We start from the raw sequence: 17,875 nt of genomic DNA, 5'->3' as shown, positions 1-17,875 counted from the left end.
CCTTGTACTAGATAGGCACACCACTTGGACCCATACTGATAGAAATATAGTGTTTCTTGGAGTATGTATTTCCATGGCAGACCTTAATACATCTGCTAAATCTATTTCACAGTACCATGTACTTCACAAAACTGAGGTGCTAAACTGAAGCACTCTTATACTACCTGAGGAATAACGCAGAATTTAGATGCAAGGAATTACAGAAGAAGACGAAACAGAATTCTATACTCCGCATGTGACAACTCTAGGTACAAACTTTCCCATTAACCTAAAGCCTAAGCTCTGATACCACATTTGTCATGACTCAACCTATGGGCTGGACCGACACTAGGACCTGGGCCAGCCTAAAGCCCTGAGGCCCGTAGTAAGCCTAACTATTTATTAACCTAATCCTAAGGCCCATTTTAAGCCCAATTTCAAGAATTAAAGCGGATAGAGTCCGGCCATAACATGGACCATATAATAGAGAGTTTTTGACTCGTTCGACCTGTAAGCACAATATATAATCATTTGGTGAGCTCAGCTCACCCTCCACATACTCATCATGTCATAAATCAAATAAGAGCTCAGCTCCCTCATCCAATCCAATCACACGCACACATACATGCATTTAATGTTCTTACAATTTCAATATAATATTATATTACAGTCTCAAATTGATTAAAATACTCCTAACATATGCGGAGTCTAAAATTTGGCTAAATTGTACAAAATACATTAGGTATTACTAATTGACCTGCGAAGAAGAGGAGTAGGTTAATCACAATAAGTAATCCTCCTGTAGCCTGGAAAAATAAGTTGAACAGGAGTGAGTGTTCGACTCAGAGAGTAAAATACCAATTTTAACTATAATTCCTATAGGTACCTAAAGCTAATGCACCATAAAAAGTGGAATGCAACACCATCAAAATTTTCATACACATCACATCATAACAGCAAAGAGGCGATTTGGAGCACTCACACACCTAATAATATTCAAACAGTACATATATGAGAGTTGATTCCCTATACAGCTCTCTTAATCCAATCTCTGCCAGCGAGTGTCTCTCAAGCTGGACTTTCGCTTGATAAACCAAATGCGGAGGCCAGCGAGATCATCTCGAGCTGTGCCTACCCCGACTTATCCAAAAAGGATCGGGTCCCAATGAGTGTCTCTCAAGCCTCGTCTACTTGTCCTAATCATATCCAATACCACACACCACACGCTTGCCAACGCACGCACATTGCTCCAAATTACCATAAATAACATCCATGGCACTTCATCAATTAAGAATGCAATATAAAACGTGCTTATTATTTAACTACATAGATACATATTTATAAGTGATGCATGGGTATGCTTGAACATATAATAATATTGAAATAATTAAAATTAATATTTTATTCATAGACTAGAACCGAGGTCACTGCGGCGGCTGGGTGAAGGAGGAAGGCTGTTTTGGCTCACTTAAAAATTTCATTACAATTATTTAATACCATTGACTCAATACAAGCTTAAAAAGGATCAAAGACACCCTAAGTCATACTGAAAATCCAGTAGAGTCTCTCCTATACCTAAGACCTACCCAACCTAAAAAAGGGTTCAAAATACACTTATATATCCACAAGTCATACAACCACAAGTCAATCACATCACATGGCCCCTCCTGGGCCCATCCAAATAGTCAACCACCAATATTTGAAAAATTACTATTTAGTCTCTACAACTAACCCTTTTGCAAAAACTACCCAATTGCGCTCTAAAAATTCTAAAATTTTACCGCGTGGTCCTTAGCAATATTATTAAGCTAATGCAAAATGAATTATAATTTTCTAACCTACTACGAATATTTTATAGATTTTTAATCGTAATCAAGCACTAGATAATTAAGAAAAAGTAATGTTCGGGTTTACCTATGCCAATTCCGACCTTGGGGACGCAAAACGGTGGGATAGCCTATAATTTCGACTCCATTCTAAAACTTTTTCGTTAGTCTATCTGCCTGGCCCGAAATTGCAGATCTAAGCAACTGTTGAATTTTCATGAATTGAAGGTACCTACGCGAAACCCACAACACGAGGGTTAGTACATAATTTTTATGGAATTTATTAAGCTAATTTAGTGCTCGAAAAAATATTATAAAATTCAGTAGGATCCACCGAAAAATGGTGTCAGAAAAATTCGAAATGGGTATTGCCGTAAAGCTCTAGTCAAGAGGGGCACTCCGGTACTCCCGGAGTTTTCGTGGGGTTCACGGTTTATGAGAAATCTAGCCCAAAAGTCGAAATGGACTAAAACTTTTGAAGCTTGATTCGCACAAATCGGAAAACGATACCACGCAAAATTGGTATCTACACGATGCCCATGAAGAAATGAGCGTTTTGATGCCAAGAATGTCAAAAATGACAATCGGAGAAGAAAGTTATGGCAAAGAAAAGGAAAGGAAAGAAAATAAAGAAAAGGAAAAGAAGAGAGAGAGAGAGAGAAAAAAAAAGTGAGAGGAGAGATGCACGACGCAAACAGCTTAAAGTTGTCCTTTTATTATTATTATTATTATTATTATTGTTATTAAATTAAACTTTCATTTTCATTTTTGTTTATTTTAATTATCCTCATTTATTTTAAAATAAATTCAAATGAATCCCATAATATTAATAACATAATATTTTCTTTTTATTTTATTTATAATTTAAAAATTTAGGTTGTTACAGTTTATAAAGTAATTTAAAATAAAAATATTCGATAAAAATAACAGTTGAATTAACCGTTAAATATAAAAATGATAATATTATCTTATTTAGTTTAATCAAAATGCTCTTTTAAGAATAACTTTTCATAAATTACTCTCTTAACTTTTAAATATTAATATAAATACTATACCATTCAATAGTATAAATAAAAAAATAATATTTTAATTATAATTAAAACACTAAATGTTATTTTAAAATTTATTATCAAATAAAGACCTAGTCTCTACATATATCAAGTAGCTTGTCCACTTCATTTAATGTTCACTTATTAATTTTATCATAAATTAAATAAATAAAGATAAATTACTATAACATCCATCAATTTTTAGAAAAAAAATAGATACACTGATTACAGTAACAAGTAATTTTTTTTCATTTAATTTTTTTATAATTTTAAAAATAACTCATAATACCACTTAAATTAAAGCTAAATAGCGACCAACCATTATAGAAAAGGAAGTGGACTAATTTAAAAGAAATAAGCAGAAGAAAAATGAAAATAAGGCAAATGGCAGAGCAAGGATTAAAATATAGGAAGTTAACCATGACAATCAATCGTGCGGTGGGTGGATCTGTGGTGGCGGCACCAGCCACCACCAGCAGCAGGCCACGCACCTTCAATGCATGCACAGTCCTACTGATGGTACCTCGTAAAATTGTGCATCTACCGCTTGGACTAAAATATTTAATCCTAGGTCTATTTTTTAAAAAAAAAAAGAAAATTATTATTACTATTATACTATATTATTTTATTTTCATGTTTAGATTTCCATAAAGTTAACTGTATTAAAAAAATTTGTTATTTAATTTCTTTATTTTAATAAAATTAAAGCGTGAGGGTTCTCGCATTAAGTGTAGCAATTTTAGCCTATAATATTATTGAACTGAGAGAATTAAAAATATTTTTCTTGATATGTTTTAGTCTATTATTTCAAAGTGTAGCAATTTTAGTCTATAATATATTATTAATAAAGAATAAAAAATCTTATAAAAATTAAAGTGTTATATAAATGTCTAATTATATATTAAAAAACACAAAAAGTAAGATTATTAATTGTCAAATAATGAAAAAGATTTTGTGAATTTTATTTGAATGTAAGAACAGAAAATCTTTCAAATGATTTTTGAAAAAGAGTGATTGAAAGGTGATTGGGTTAAATGGCCCAACCCAACCACGACTACTCTTATTAGAACATGGGCAATAAGTCACTCTCAGTTTGAATGTAATACAATTTTTCACTAATAGGATTTTATTATTAAAGTCTCTAATTTTCTTTATTTCGAGGTGGAGGTTAATTCTAGATCCACATTTCTCAGTTTTCATACAATATGATTTAAAAATACCCGTTTAATTTCCAGATAGCAATATGATCCATGATCTCATATTTTGTTATTGTCAAAACAAAATGAAAAAAAAAAAGCTGAAAATATTAGAATAGGAAAAACCTCCACAGCCTTATTGTTGGGTATTTCTCTCATTGACAATGCAGCTTGGAAAAAATTATCCAAAGCTTTCAGAGAGGAACCACCCATCAAGAAATCCTTATCTTTCATGGCATTTTTTTATCATTTCCATGACCTCACAAGCTTTCCGCTTTATTTCCTTGCCCTTCTTCTGTGTCTCATTCATCGCCAACTCAATTTTTGCCTTTATGTCTTGGTACCTAACCTCACAAGTCTTACCGCTAGCCACTGCCACACACACACCCAACTCTTCTTCCAAGAATTTTACATTGAAAAATTGCTCAGCTGCCATAGCCCATCCAATCAATGTTACCCTGCGGTTTAGAGCTTCAAGCGTAGAATTCCATCCACAATGACTCAAAAATGCACATGTAGATTTATGTGACAAGATTTCCACTTGGGGTGCCCATTTATGCACTAATAACCCTCTTCCTGATTCTTTTATTCTTTCTTCAAACTTCTTTGGTAACCATTCATCGCCTCTGAATTCTGATTTTATGTCAAACCCAATTGGTGGCCTAACAACCCAGATAAAATTCTTGCCGCTGGCTTCCAGAGCCATAGCTAATTGCATCATCTGTGATGGGGCAATTGTATTATGCGATCCAAATGACACGTATAGAACTGAATTTACTGGCTTTCTCTCTGGACATTTCTTGCAAAGATCTGTCGAAACTATTCTGGCTTCTTTGCCAGAACGAGCTCGGTTTTTCGTTGGTAGTAGAACTGGCCCTATTGCCCAAGCGGCTGGCGTAGTTTTCGCCGGAAGTAGGACAAACCAATCTGATCAAACTCCTTCACCGTGTTAAACAAAATCCCATTAGAATCTACCCATGCTGGTAGATTCTTTCTTTGGAAAACAGACCAAGAATCACTCCCATCTGCCTCTGAAATGCTCAGCGGCAACTTCGTTACATGAAGCTTCGAAACTTCCTTGAAATCTTGCAGCTTAAACTCGTCCGATTTCGCATTCCTGTGAGGAAGAGTTAACCAAACAGAATAATAGCAGGCCAAGCCATATCCACCAGCACCACTAAAGACGGCATGAAAGACTCCAAGCTCTTTAGCAACAGTAGCAGTCCATCCAAAGAAGATGTCAGCAATAATACAAGGTGGAGGTTGACGTCCTTGCTCATGTGCAATATCTTGAATGAGTTTCCTGAAGGCAGGCTCCAGAGAAGTGGAGGCATGGAGGAGGCGAATGATGAGAGGGTAAGAGAGGACATCGGTGTTTTCAGTGTCGGGTGGGAGGCCATGACCAGAGCTATCGAATGGGATTTCAAGAAGATGGATGGAAGAGCTAGGAGGGAGAGAAGACTTGAGTTTCTTAACGTTAAGAGAAGTGTTAACAAAGGTTATGTCGTAGCCTTTTGTTCGCTCTATGTGGAGGGCTAAAGCTAGGAAAGAGATGATATGGCATTGGGCCATGAATGGAAACATCACAATATTCTCCTTTTTTAGTGCCATTTTTGATGGATTGCTGCCAGAGAATGGAAGAAAGACAGAGAGAGATTTCTTTCTTTCCGTAATCCCGTTCACCTTTAATTTTGTTCTTGACTTCTTGTGCAGCGTAACAGTTGGACAATGACGCCATTCACGTTTTTCATCTGATCTGACGTGCAATTAATTTCTGGATGTTTTCATGTCAAAAAAGGGGGTGGTGGTGGGGTGTTTGGTGTTTGGGTTGCCCTCATCTATCGATTAGGATGTGTTTCTGTCCCTTTGAAATCTCAATCCGTGGAGAAATTCTAAAGTGAACCGTAACCTCTGACGTGAAATCATAAATTAATTATAGATTAATACATATATAAATATATAGTTATTAATTTTTTAAAAAGAAAGCAATCATTTAGTAATTATAGTTTTTGGGGACCCACTCTATTTATCTTTGATTTTTAATTTCATTTGAGATTGTTTAGCCTAGAATTTGGAAGGAAATTTATCAAGTTAAGATGGTTTTACACTTTTACTGACTTAAAGAGCCCTTAGCCTGCGTTCCTGTAAAAGTGTTATCTCTTTAAAAGGGAAATCAACTTTTCTAACATTGCTTAATACTTCACCAATTAGTAATCAGTAATTACTAAGCGATTTGCCATTTCTTTGGTCCAGCGTCAATAATGCAGCATTCAAGAACTCATCCATGGCTCTCACAGAAGACCCCCTCAAATCTTCCTCGCATTTATTTAACTGCATCCTTGATCATTTCTCTCACCTCACAAGCCTTCTTTCCCAATTCCATCCCTTTATCCGTCCCAATCTTCACCAACTCTCTTATCTTTTTCACTCTATCTTCATGTCTAACTTAACGAATCTTTCCTCTAGCCCCACCTCCACACATATTCCTATCTTTTCTTCCAAAAGTTTTAACAGTGTAGAATTGTTCTGCTGCCATTGGCCAGCCAATTAATGTCGCACCATTGCTTAGAGATCAAGCACTGAATTCCACCCACAATGACTTAGAAATGCTGACACTGACTTATGAGCCAAAATTTCCAGCTGTGGCAACAATTTGCGCACCAGTAATTAAACCCTGTATTTGACTCTTTGATTCTTTTTTCGAATCCTTCAAGGAGCCACTCTTTTGATCTAAAGTCCAAGTTTATATCAAATCCCATAGGTGGCCTGACAACCCAGATAAAATTTTTGCCACCAAATGATATATGTAGGACTGAATTCTCAGGTTTTGAGTCGAGCCTGTTTTTGCATTGCTCGCGCCTAATTCCACCTTCACCTTGGCTTCTTTTGGATAGAAGAACTGGCCCAAGCAGCAGGTCAAATTTTGGTCGTTACAGATTTACAGTTATTACTCCATGCCATGAACCAGCCGGGGAATCATTTTCCTGTTAATATAAAAATATATTCTTATATTATAATATTATTTTTTCTTAATTACAATTTAATAATATATAAATATATATTTTTCTCTCCATTGATTTTGATTGCTGTGACAATCGGTGAAAGAAAAATTTCTTGGTATGGAACCCTTACTCCTTTATGTTTGAGTTAAAACAATTAATTTTAACAGGAGGTTTGAGAGGATGATAGGAAGTTGTGGGACAAGAAGTCGTCTAAAACTGGGAAAGGAATCGCATTTCTTCCTTACAAGTTGGGCCTGTTAGAAAATTGCAATCAACACAGGAGCCCCAAAAAAATTCTGATCCTGGTTCAAGGATAAGGCTAATCAATTATTTAAATTTTTCTTTCGAAATGAAAAAAAAAATTATCCAAACTGGAATGATTAGTTCTTATCTATTTCAAAATTAATTTTGATTAATTTAAATTGACCAATTTCTATTCAGTTTGAATTTCAAATTAAACCAGTTCAATTTTAATTTTGAATCAAACCGTTGCCGCAGATTTTGTCTATATTTTGAATGGCAATTGCGAATTGCCTTCACAGGAGATATATCTATAAAAGATTGTCTAATTGATCTACACACTTGACAATAGAAGAATATTATGACTTGATATGGTATAATAATTATGCTTTGTTAGTATTAAAGAAACCCATTTAACCTTTTTATTAAGTACACATAAATTTAGCCTTACAGACTTCCCCTTCAAAAACCCACCAAGTAAGAAAGAAAAATGGTAAATTACTTATAAATTAAGCTACAGACTTGTACCTGCAAAGAACCTTACACCTTAAGACCTTGTCCTGAACATAAAACCCTGGCATCACCATCATCTTAACTCGGCTTGGACCATGTGATCTTTGCCTATCCATGAACATGTCCTCCATGTAATGTGGATCGAAGCTCCTATTCTCTTCGACCCTTAAAATTCCCAGGGGTGGACTGAATGAAAATGCAAGCAAATGAAGCAACCATATGCATTTAGCAGCAACAAAGAAAGCTTGAAGAAGCTGTTCAGGCCATGGTCTTGTCCAATTCATTGTTGTAATAATGCAACTCATCTTCTGATCACAAAATTTGCTGAACTCTTCACTGTAATATTTAGTTCCCTTCCTTAAAACTTCATTCCAGCTTAGGTTCCTCAGTGCAACAAATGATGCAAATTGTGCCTGGCGATCTTGTTGAGGATCTAAATGCATCGGTGAACCATTCTTTTGGAATACAGAATTCTCAAAATCTTGGTAGAGGGATTGGTTAATTATAGCTTCCAAATGGCATAGTACTGCCTTGGAGTACCTTGAATTGAGAGACAATTTATATGGCTGAAGAAGCAAGTTCAAGTTGTCCGTAAGAGTACCATCTGTTTCCTCAATCTGCCCTACTAGGGTCTTGCAGAATTGCTTCACTGACAATCTTGTTTCTGATACAATCTGCAAAAACCCCTCCACCATTACCTCTTCGCTTACAGGCATCAGGTTTTCTCCATTTCCATCGTTGTGTTTTCCTCTCTTGGGGAAGTTTCCCATCTTTTCAATTACTTGTGAACCTTTTGCTAGTGTAGCTTGGCCTAAGGCTCTCTTTAACTCTTCACAATAACTCTCCAAGTACTCAAGCTTCTGCCTTAGTTCCCCTAGTGAAGATTTCATCTCAGCAACCTCCATTAAGGCTGCATCTCGATTCTCATTTGCTTCTGTCAACTCTCTCTTCAGTGTTTCTATTGACAATATACCCAAGTCCTTGAAAATTTGAGAAACTTCCTCAGATTCTGTTCGATTGGGTGAATTCTCACTCTTCTGCTTCTTCTTTAACTTAGGGAACAACCATGAAATCATTCCACGATTTCTCGGTTGTGGTTGAGCTGGTGAAGGAGAATCTGTCCATGGCATGACAGTGTTAGAATTCCTGCTGTTCCTGGTTACATTTTCAGAGTCAGAGGTAATAGTGGCTGGCTTGCACCTATTGCAAGAAGATACAGATTTGAAGTCTGCCAAGTTATTTCTCCCGCTAGACTTGTAGAATTCTGTTCCGGGTGATGTGTGAAGCATAGTAATATTGTTTGCGGAAGAACCAGTGACAGATTTTTGATCTTCTGCAGGACAAATGTGAGATTCCAAACTGGCCAAACCAGAAGAATTTCCTTTCCTTGACGAAGAATTCTCCTTCTTATAATCTGATAAAACAGTTTCATAGCCATTCCCTCCTTCTAGCCCATACTCATCCCAACTTTCTGATAATGTTGATTTTGGCAGCGCCTGTTGCCGTGGCAAAGGTTCGTCTTCATAACTCTGCCGGAAAAAACAAATATATTCATTAATGGTTGCTATAATTTACAATTAGCATTCTACTTATTTAATCTTGCAACTTCAATTAGGACAAGAAAATGCATTTACTAATTAAGAAGTTATTATATTATTAGTAAAGATGAAAGGAATAGTCCAATGAAAATTTCAATTAAAGGTTGAAAGCAGCAACTGTGTGGTGTCAATTAGGCATATTCAAAGAAATTCTTGCTGATAATCAGAACAAATTTAGAAAGGAATAAAAATATTGTTCATAATCAGTTAACAAACCAAGATCTTCAATTGAAAATCAAAGACAACATTAAAGTCTGAAGGACATAAAAGCTCTAATGCTAGTGAAACGCAAGACTGAGTTTTTGGATTTGTTCCAAGCATGATAATGAACACATATCCTGTGACAGCAACTAGACATATTATTAAGAAATTTATTAAATACAAAAATAATTAATGCAAATAATAACTTCTAAGTACACGTCATAATCACATCAACAAGAACAATAGGGGGAAATTAAATTCCATCATGAACCTGAAAACTTCTTTTTTTTTTTTTCATGTAGAGACAAAATATAGGCAATGGAGCAAAAAACTAGAATTTGTTCAAGAAAATCAAAGAGTGCAGACAATATACGGATAAAAAGGAAGATTTACATCTGAAACAAATGAAAATAGACTCTGAAACTTACTGGAGTGAAAACAGGGTAATCCTGAGCAGAGAGCTGAGAAGCAGGGCGTGAAACAGGGGAAGAAGATGGGAATTTGAGATTGGCAGGACTGTTTCCATGCATCAGAGCAGCATGAAGAGCTCTAAGCTCGACTGCTTTGGCAATGGCAGTTTGTATCTCTTGTCTGCTAACTTCATGGTTGTCGTTCTCATTGTTATTCTCAAGGCTTTGAAAGATTTGGGTAGCAGTAGTAGCAGCAGCCATGAAAAACAGAGGAAAATACGGAGTAAAGCATATATACCCAAAGAAAAGAACAAGAAACAAAAAAAAAATGTGTATATGGTTGAGGATTTTCCTCAAGATAAATAAAAGAACAAATTGGCTTCACAACTGGGTATCTAATGGTTGGATTTGATTTACAGATGTGAAGATGATATCTTGGGTAAAATATAGAGAGAGAGAGAGAGAGAAAGAGAGAAGATATGGTGAGGTAAGGTATCTAAAATCCAATAAGCTTTTGTCTTTGTTCAGCATGGATTAATGGAATGTGAGCTTGTGAAGCAGAAAGAGACAGAGAGAGAGGGAGGGGAGGATTGTAGTAGTTTTTACTCTACTTGGTTAGATTTCCAAGTTTACTAAAATGCCCATAGTTGCCAAAATAACCCCAGGAAAAAAAAGGTGAAAAACCAACATGAAAATGATGGTACCAATATCAACATGATTGCTTTAGTACTATCATTAATGGCTCTGTATATACCAATTCTTTCAGAGTGATGATCTTAATTCCTCCTTAATATTGCTTTAAATACTGCTATAAACACTAGTGCAATCATTACAATTAATCATCCAAGTCAGTTGTCTTCTAAGGTTGGTCTCAAACAGACTTTGATTAGATGTAATTCTTAATTGCATTGATTTTTTGTTGTTCTAAGTACATTTATAACTCTTAGGAAAAAAAAAAAATACATTTATAACTCATACCTTACCCCACTTATTTTCAAGTGTTTTTATTTATAGTGAAAAATAAATAACTATTAAACAATAATAAATTTTGATTTATTAATATTATAATTATTTTTAAAATTATAAAAATTTATCCAATGAAAAAAAAAATTGAAGAGCACTACTTGTATCAATTGTGGTTTAAATCATTGATGTTTGCTCTTTTATTGAGTGCTACTAAAGAAAGTCGAGGAAATCATTTGGGTTTGGAATATTCCACACCCTTAACCTCTCCATAAAACATAACCCATTGTTTCTGTTTTTTAATTAAACAAAATGAAGACGAAACCAGCTGATCAAAAATTCAAATCCACTCGCCATTATTATACAAGACTTGTTCTAAAAGAAAACTAGAAAAAAGTGTCATATAGTGCAGAGCACAGTGGAAAGTTGACCTGAAAATGTTCAGGACTTGTACAAGGCCATCCCTTTTAAGTCACTATTAAACCATCAAATCTTGAAATTCTTGAAACAAGAAAAGATAATAGCTTAATTGGAGAGAATGGAATTCCATGTAGGATTAATGTAGATTTCAATATAGGGAGAGTTCGTTGTTTCCCATGACTAAAGTGATTAGAAAAATAATTAGTAGAATATAATTAAAATTTAAAAGCTAACTACTCCTTCAGAAAAGCAAAAAAGGGTTGTCATCTCCACATGCAAAAAGTGATATTCTTGTGTAATTAACACAAAATTAACAAAGCTGAACTGATAATTAACCTCAAGAACTAAGTGGGTTCTTAAGCTTTTGGTGTATAGCTGAAACTGGGATGTGAAATTAAGGTGAAAAGAAAGATCTCTAGCACAACCTAATACAAGAATTAGGTTTCATCTAAGTGGGTCATGTTCTTAGGCAAGGAGACAAGCAATTATGAATGGAACATTGGAAAGTAAACTTTTCAAAAGTCTTTGCAGTATACCCTTTAAAATCAAATCTTTAACTATTGCTTTCTTAATTTACACTCAATTAATTTTTATCCCATGTCCTCTGCTTCAGGGAGATTCTTGGCTTGGAGTTGAAGGCCTCACCCATTAGGGCAATTAATTTATATATATATTTTTTTTGTTATAAAAAAAAATTAATTGGAGGGTTTTGTGCTTATCCCATGATTTTAGGAAACATAAAAGAAGGAATAACTTTTCTCCTCAATTTTTCATAATTTTTCGTTTGTTATGTGGCCAAAGAATTAAGCTATTTTTAAAGAATTAAATTTTAATAATCTTATTAAAACGTTAAAATATTTATACATATATTAGGAAAATAAATATTATTAATTTAATATTACAATCAAACAGTAAAAAATTTTTTTTAAATTAATTTTTATAAAAAATATTTTTTATATATAAATTAAATGGAAGTTAGATAAATTTTTTAAAAATTTTATTGAAAAAATAGTTTAAAAAATAATTTAACTATTTCGAAATTTAAATCATTAAAATATATTAAATTTAATTTAAAATTAAATTTTAATATTTTGATTATTTTTCTAATAATGCTATACATACACATCCATAGCAATTGCATACCAAAAAGTTGAAACAGAAAAAATCGGTGGCACTAAATTGAGTGTATGTGAGAACCACATATATATGGTCCCATCATATGCGTATCATACAATGATCTTTGACACTTCCTTTATTGCTTCTCTTATGCTGTGGATAACACGTCTGCCATATGTATATATATATATATACACATACATACATGCACATGGGGATCACTGCCAGAGCCTGGTTGTAAAGCTCAAGGTATTGTAAAATGGAATTTAATAACAAACATTTATATTCATAGATGCAAAAATATTTTCATATAAAAGATCTGATGGAAGTACTAGTAATGATCAAAACCCACCTCATTCTTCTCTATTTTTCTTCTGTACTCATGATCACTTCCATACACACAGCAACTTCTAAGCAATGATTTCTATTCAATTGGACCCCCCAACTTGATTATCATTTTTACCCTGAAAAAATTGTGGTTGATCATAATCATAGGAAATTAAATCATCATCTTCAACCAATAATCTCTAAAATACTTTTTTGATTTAATTTTAATTACAATTATTCCATCTTCAGCTCTATATAAAGAATAAAGAATTCATTTTCAGTCACAGTTAGCTAGCCTTGTCTGAAAGGAACAAGAGAGTGAGAAGGCAGTGGGTGTGTCTCTTTCATTGGACTGAAAAGATGAAGAACAAGTTGTAAAGAATACAAAAGCAAGAACGAGAAGGAGCATGGCTTTCTTTTTCATTATGGGATGACCACAACATGTACACTCTCCATAAAATTCTCACACTTTATTCTGCCATTTTGAGTAATTAAAAGTAGAAAGATAAGTGTATTCCTGCTGGCTTCTTCTCGTATGATGTTTGGGTTTTGTCCTGTTTTCTTGGTTCCATCTCGGTGAAAACTGAAAAGCGGATTCCACTAATTTAACCTTAGAAACCACCCAGCTTGCTAAGTGTAGAATTTTACATATGGTAAAAAGTAGACAAAATTATGAGAGCAATTATAGGAAAGGACATGCTGGGGAAGACAAGACATGCTGATGCCTCATTTGGTAATTGTGGGTTCCTCTCATTAATTATTTTGATACTCTTCACCTTTGATATTGACTTTATGACATTATCTGCTATCTCTGATTGTTGTCTTTTGATTATTTTACATTTTTTTAACATAAGTTAGCCTAATTAATGTTTATCATTATCTTGATTGCAAGAAAAGTCTTATTTATGAAAATTTTGAAAATTATCATTTTTATTTTTTAATATTAAAAATTAAAATCTTAAAGCGCTCGATCACAACTATAAATAATAGGGTTATGCATGATTCTTAGGAGAATCGAATCGAACCGAAAAATCGTACTAAATATACAGAAATTGAACTGAACCGAATTTATTTTGATATTTTAATTCAATTCTCATTCTTCACTAAAAATAGAATCAGTACCGTACCGAACCAGAACTGAATTTATATATATGCTTTTCTATATTTTTTTAAAATGTATTATATACTTTTAATATAATTATATATACTTATGTATATATATATAATTATGAACTAAATATAACTTAATATTACATTTCATTTTTTTTATATTTTCTTAATAATTTTAATTATAAATACATTAAATTATCTTATCATTCTTAATTATAAATATACTATTATCTTATATTAATATATATATATATTAATTATTAAATATATTTATATATTATAATTAAATATTATATGATTAATAAATAATTAAAATATATATTATATGATATACTATTATATTATATAATATATTTAATTATAAGTTATATATGCACATTATAATTAAATATTATATAATTTAGCTATAGCTAAAAGATATATTATATGATATATTATGCATTAATAACTCAATTCAAAACTTAAATGCTAATTCAAGTATAATTTTTTAATAAAATAATTATATAAAATTATTTGAAGAACCGAGAACCGAACTGAAATTATACTGAATCAAACTAGAACCGAAAAACCGAGAACTGTACCGAATTGAAACCGAAATAATGAAGAACCGAACCAGAATCATACTGAAATTTCAAAATTTTGATTCGGTTACAGTTTCTAGATAAATTCTAAACTGAATTGAAACCCAAAAACCCCTAATAAGCAATGCAGACACAAGGAAATTTCACTTTCACCTGTGTTGTAACAGAGGCAACCATCATTATTCTAAATTGGCCACTTCCCTAGGAAACATTCGCCACAGTAAGAAAAATGAACTAGGCCGAGATAATGGAGCCCAACAATGGAGTGAATGGGCCTTAGAGTCGAATTGGCACTAAGTGAAGCTGACTATTAAATTCAAAATGGGTTCTGAGCCCAATATTAAAGAAAATGGGCCTAGAAGGCCCAATTAGTGGATCAAACTTTCCCCCTCGAAGAGACTCTACACTGTTGAACTTCAAATTAGCACCGGGCGAACGCGCCGCATTGGGCAAAGGAAAGAGAGTCGTAATCCGCGTTTCTCATCTCGAATGAATTTCAACCTTCGATTACCATTACATTGACGGTTCAGGATTGTTATTGGCGCTTAAGAAACGAACTCCTATTGGTCGATTCAGGGAGCACACGGATAGGCATGCTAACCGTCGATTATCATACCATTCAACGCTCCAAAATCCATTTCCCACCAAATGATTCGAATCAGATGCTATAAGTAGGCTCGAAACAACCAATTTTCTCAAAAATAAAAATCAACCCTTTTTCTCTCTACACAAGCATTCGCTCAGTCGCTTTCCCAATCATCAGAAATGGCTCGTACCAAGCAAACAGCAAGGAAATCAACCGGAGGGAAGGCTCCGCGTAAGCAGCTGGCTACGAAGGCAGCTAGGAAGTCAGCTCCTGCGACCGGAGGAGTGAAGAAGCCGCACCGTTTTAGACCTGGGACGGTGGCATTGCGAGAGATAAGGAAGTACCAAAAGAGCACTGAGCTCCTGATCCGTAAGCTTCCATTCCAGAGGCTGGTGAGAGAAATAGCACAGGATTTCAAGACAGATCTACGGTTCCAAAGCAGTGCCGTTGCGGCTCTTCAAGAAGCTGCAGAGGCATATCTAGTTGGTCTATTTGAGGACACAAATCTCTGTGCTATTCATGCCAAGAGGGTTACTATTATGCCAAAAGATATCCAGCTAGCAAGGAGGATTAGGGGTGAGAGGGCGTAGAAATGTCGATTTCGATGTTCATGTTTTGTTTTCCTGTTAGCTGGTGCTTGTAAATTGTTTCAAATCTAATAGCTAATTGGATTGGATGTTTTAGACTGTGTGTTAGTTCAAAATGTTCAATTATTTCAATGCCTCCTAAGCAGTAAACGAACCTATTGCTGCAACTGGGAATATGTGACGCCCTCACCCAGTACTAGTATATGTGGAGTTGTGGACCCTTTAATACTAAACATAAAAAGAAGGGAACTAAGAAACGGGTAATTTTGTTTCTCCAATACTCACTTCCATCTGATATCCGTTAGCAACGTCTTGCCAAGCAAGAGTTGCAGGCATTGTACACAACTATTATCCCACGAAAACAATAGCAAGATCTGTGCTTTTGCGAGTTGCAACTCTGGCCTTTGAAATTGATTTGTTGTCGTGTCTTGATTTCCATTGTTCAATGTAAACGAACCTATTGCAGGACCCATTAATTAAAATTCTGTTCTAATTATAGCAGGGCTGATTTTGCAATAAAATGTAACAAAAATTTTTGAACATGTTCTATCAATGGACTGAACTAGAGTTGAATTGAAACTGAAATAGGTCTCTACTAATTATGTAGCATGTTGAATTGCAATATATGCTCTCCAATTTATAGAAAGACATGGTTGGCAAACATAGGCAATCACACCCAGCACACGAGGAGCAAAAAAGGCCATTTAGATATCAATAACTGAAATGAGGGTAGAGGGAAGCAACGCTATTGACCCGATTCAGCTGTGCAACATTGTATCAAATGATCATGACCACAATTAAACTAATAAAAGCTTCAATAATACCGATCAATGAGCTGAACTAAAGCTTATTGGCTCAGGAGAGATCTCGAGCCAAAAGAAACCAAAAAAAAAAAGTTTAACAGAAGAGAGAACTAAGTAGTGACATTGCATACGTTTGATATGGAACTCCACATGGTAAAATTGCAGAAATGCTCCAATCTAATCATTAAACAAATCAAAATTAGAATATCGAAATCACCTCTCAAAAGAATTAACACTGTACTAGACGAGAAAGCAAAATTGAAAATGAAAACCGAAGAATCTCGGAGTGGGATTGAACAAGCAAAGCAGAAGGATGGAGGTACTTGGGCTTAAACCTCTCATTCAATTCAATTAGACTCCTCTTCCATCCATGGCTCCACCACAACGAAGATCTCCAACTCTCGATAAGTATAGCAAACATAATGCATTGAAAAAAGATCATATTAGTGAAAGGCGTGAAATTTGAAAGCCATTTTTGAATTACTCGATAAAATCTCCAGAGAATTTTACATGGTAGACTAAACGCATCCAAAACCCAAAATACATAAAATTACAGCCCAGAGGTAGTATAGATGGAAAGTTAGATACAATCATACGAAGGCATACACTTGAAGAGAATTTATGCCCTTTCACCCCTAATCCTACGAGCCAACTGGATATCCTTAGGCATAATAGTGACTCTCTTAGCATGAATAGCACAGAGATTGGTGTCCTCAAAAAGCCCCACTAAATACGCCTCCGCAGCTTCTTGAAGGGCCGCAACAGCGCTGCTTTGGAATCTAAGGTCGGTTTTAAAATCTTGAGCAATTTCTCTCACCAGCCTCTGGAAAGGAAGCTTGCGAATCAAAAGCTCAGTGCTCTTCTGATACTTCCTGATCTCTCTCAATGCCACAGTCCCTGGCCTGAAACGGTGAGGCTTCTTTACTCCTCCAGTCGCCGGAGCTGATTTCCGGGCAGCTTTGGTCGCCAGCTGCTTACGTGGAGCCTTCCCTCCTGTTGATTTCCTTGCAGTTTGCTTGGTGCGAGCCATTGAAGAGACAAAGAAACTAAAGAGTGATTGTTTCCCGAGAAAATATGGAGCCGCAAGAAAGAAGCTTGTCAAGAGAGCGAGCACTCGGATGGGTATTTATAGTGGGTAACATTGGAGAAGAAGGGGAAAGTGCTTTGCTTTTAGCAGTTTTGGTTGGGAAAATGTGGGTCGTGGATTATTGGATTATCGACGGTCAAGAATCTGTATGAAAGAGTTAAACGGATTGCGATCCGCGTGCGATGTGAAGTAGCCAATGGGATTGGTTTCTTGACCGGGAAAATTGACATTTTTGTTTATGTTAAAAGGTTTTGGGGTTCTTTTGGGGTAGTTGAATTCCA

At 34.7% G+C, this 17,875-nt stretch overlaps 3 protein-coding genes and 1 pseudogene across 3 annotated transcripts; 1 reads left to right on the top strand and 3 right to left on the bottom strand.

The window, feature by feature from the left end:
* Window positions 1-3,962: 3,962 nt before the first annotated feature.
* Window positions 3,963-5,856, bottom strand: LOC110639316 (UDP-glycosyltransferase 92A1-like; annotated as a pseudogene).
* A 1,835-nt stretch (window positions 5,857-7,691) lies between these two features.
* LOC110639306 (IRK-interacting protein) lies at window positions 7,692-10,618 on the bottom strand. The gene is made up of 2 exons (XM_021790200.2): window positions 10,033-10,618; window positions 7,692-9,334 (listed from the first exon to the last, which is right to left on the bottom strand). Exons 1-2 carry the CDS (start codon window positions 10,273-10,275, stop codon window positions 7,802-7,804), a joined length of 1,776 nt encoding a protein of 591 aa, XP_021645892.2. The 5' UTR covers window positions 10,276-10,618; the 3' UTR covers window positions 7,692-7,801.
* A 4,594-nt stretch (window positions 10,619-15,212) lies between these two features.
* Window positions 15,213-15,800, top strand: LOC110639296 (histone H3.2). Its single transcript, XM_021790189.2, has one exon. The coding sequence runs from the start codon at window positions 15,297-15,299 to the stop codon at window positions 15,705-15,707; it is 411 nt and encodes a 136-aa protein (XP_021645881.2). The 5' UTR covers window positions 15,213-15,296; the 3' UTR covers window positions 15,708-15,800.
* A 1,168-nt stretch (window positions 15,801-16,968) lies between these two features.
* On the bottom strand, window positions 16,969-17,862 carry LOC110639289 (histone H3.2). Its single transcript, XM_021790177.2, has one exon. The coding sequence runs from the start codon at window positions 17,535-17,537 to the stop codon at window positions 17,127-17,129; it is 411 nt and encodes a 136-aa protein (XP_021645869.2). The 5' UTR covers window positions 17,538-17,862; the 3' UTR covers window positions 16,969-17,126.
* Between the last annotated feature and the right edge of the window lie 13 nt (window positions 17,863-17,875).

This window comes from Hevea brasiliensis, chromosome 17, assembly GCF_030052815.1.
Source record: "Hevea brasiliensis isolate MT/VB/25A 57/8 chromosome 17, ASM3005281v1, whole genome shotgun sequence".
Classification (NCBI taxonomy): Eukaryota; Viridiplantae; Streptophyta; class Magnoliopsida; order Malpighiales; family Euphorbiaceae; genus Hevea; species Hevea brasiliensis.
Note: the sequence above shows the minus strand (reverse complement) of the source record. Positions and strands in the feature narration are given on the sequence as shown.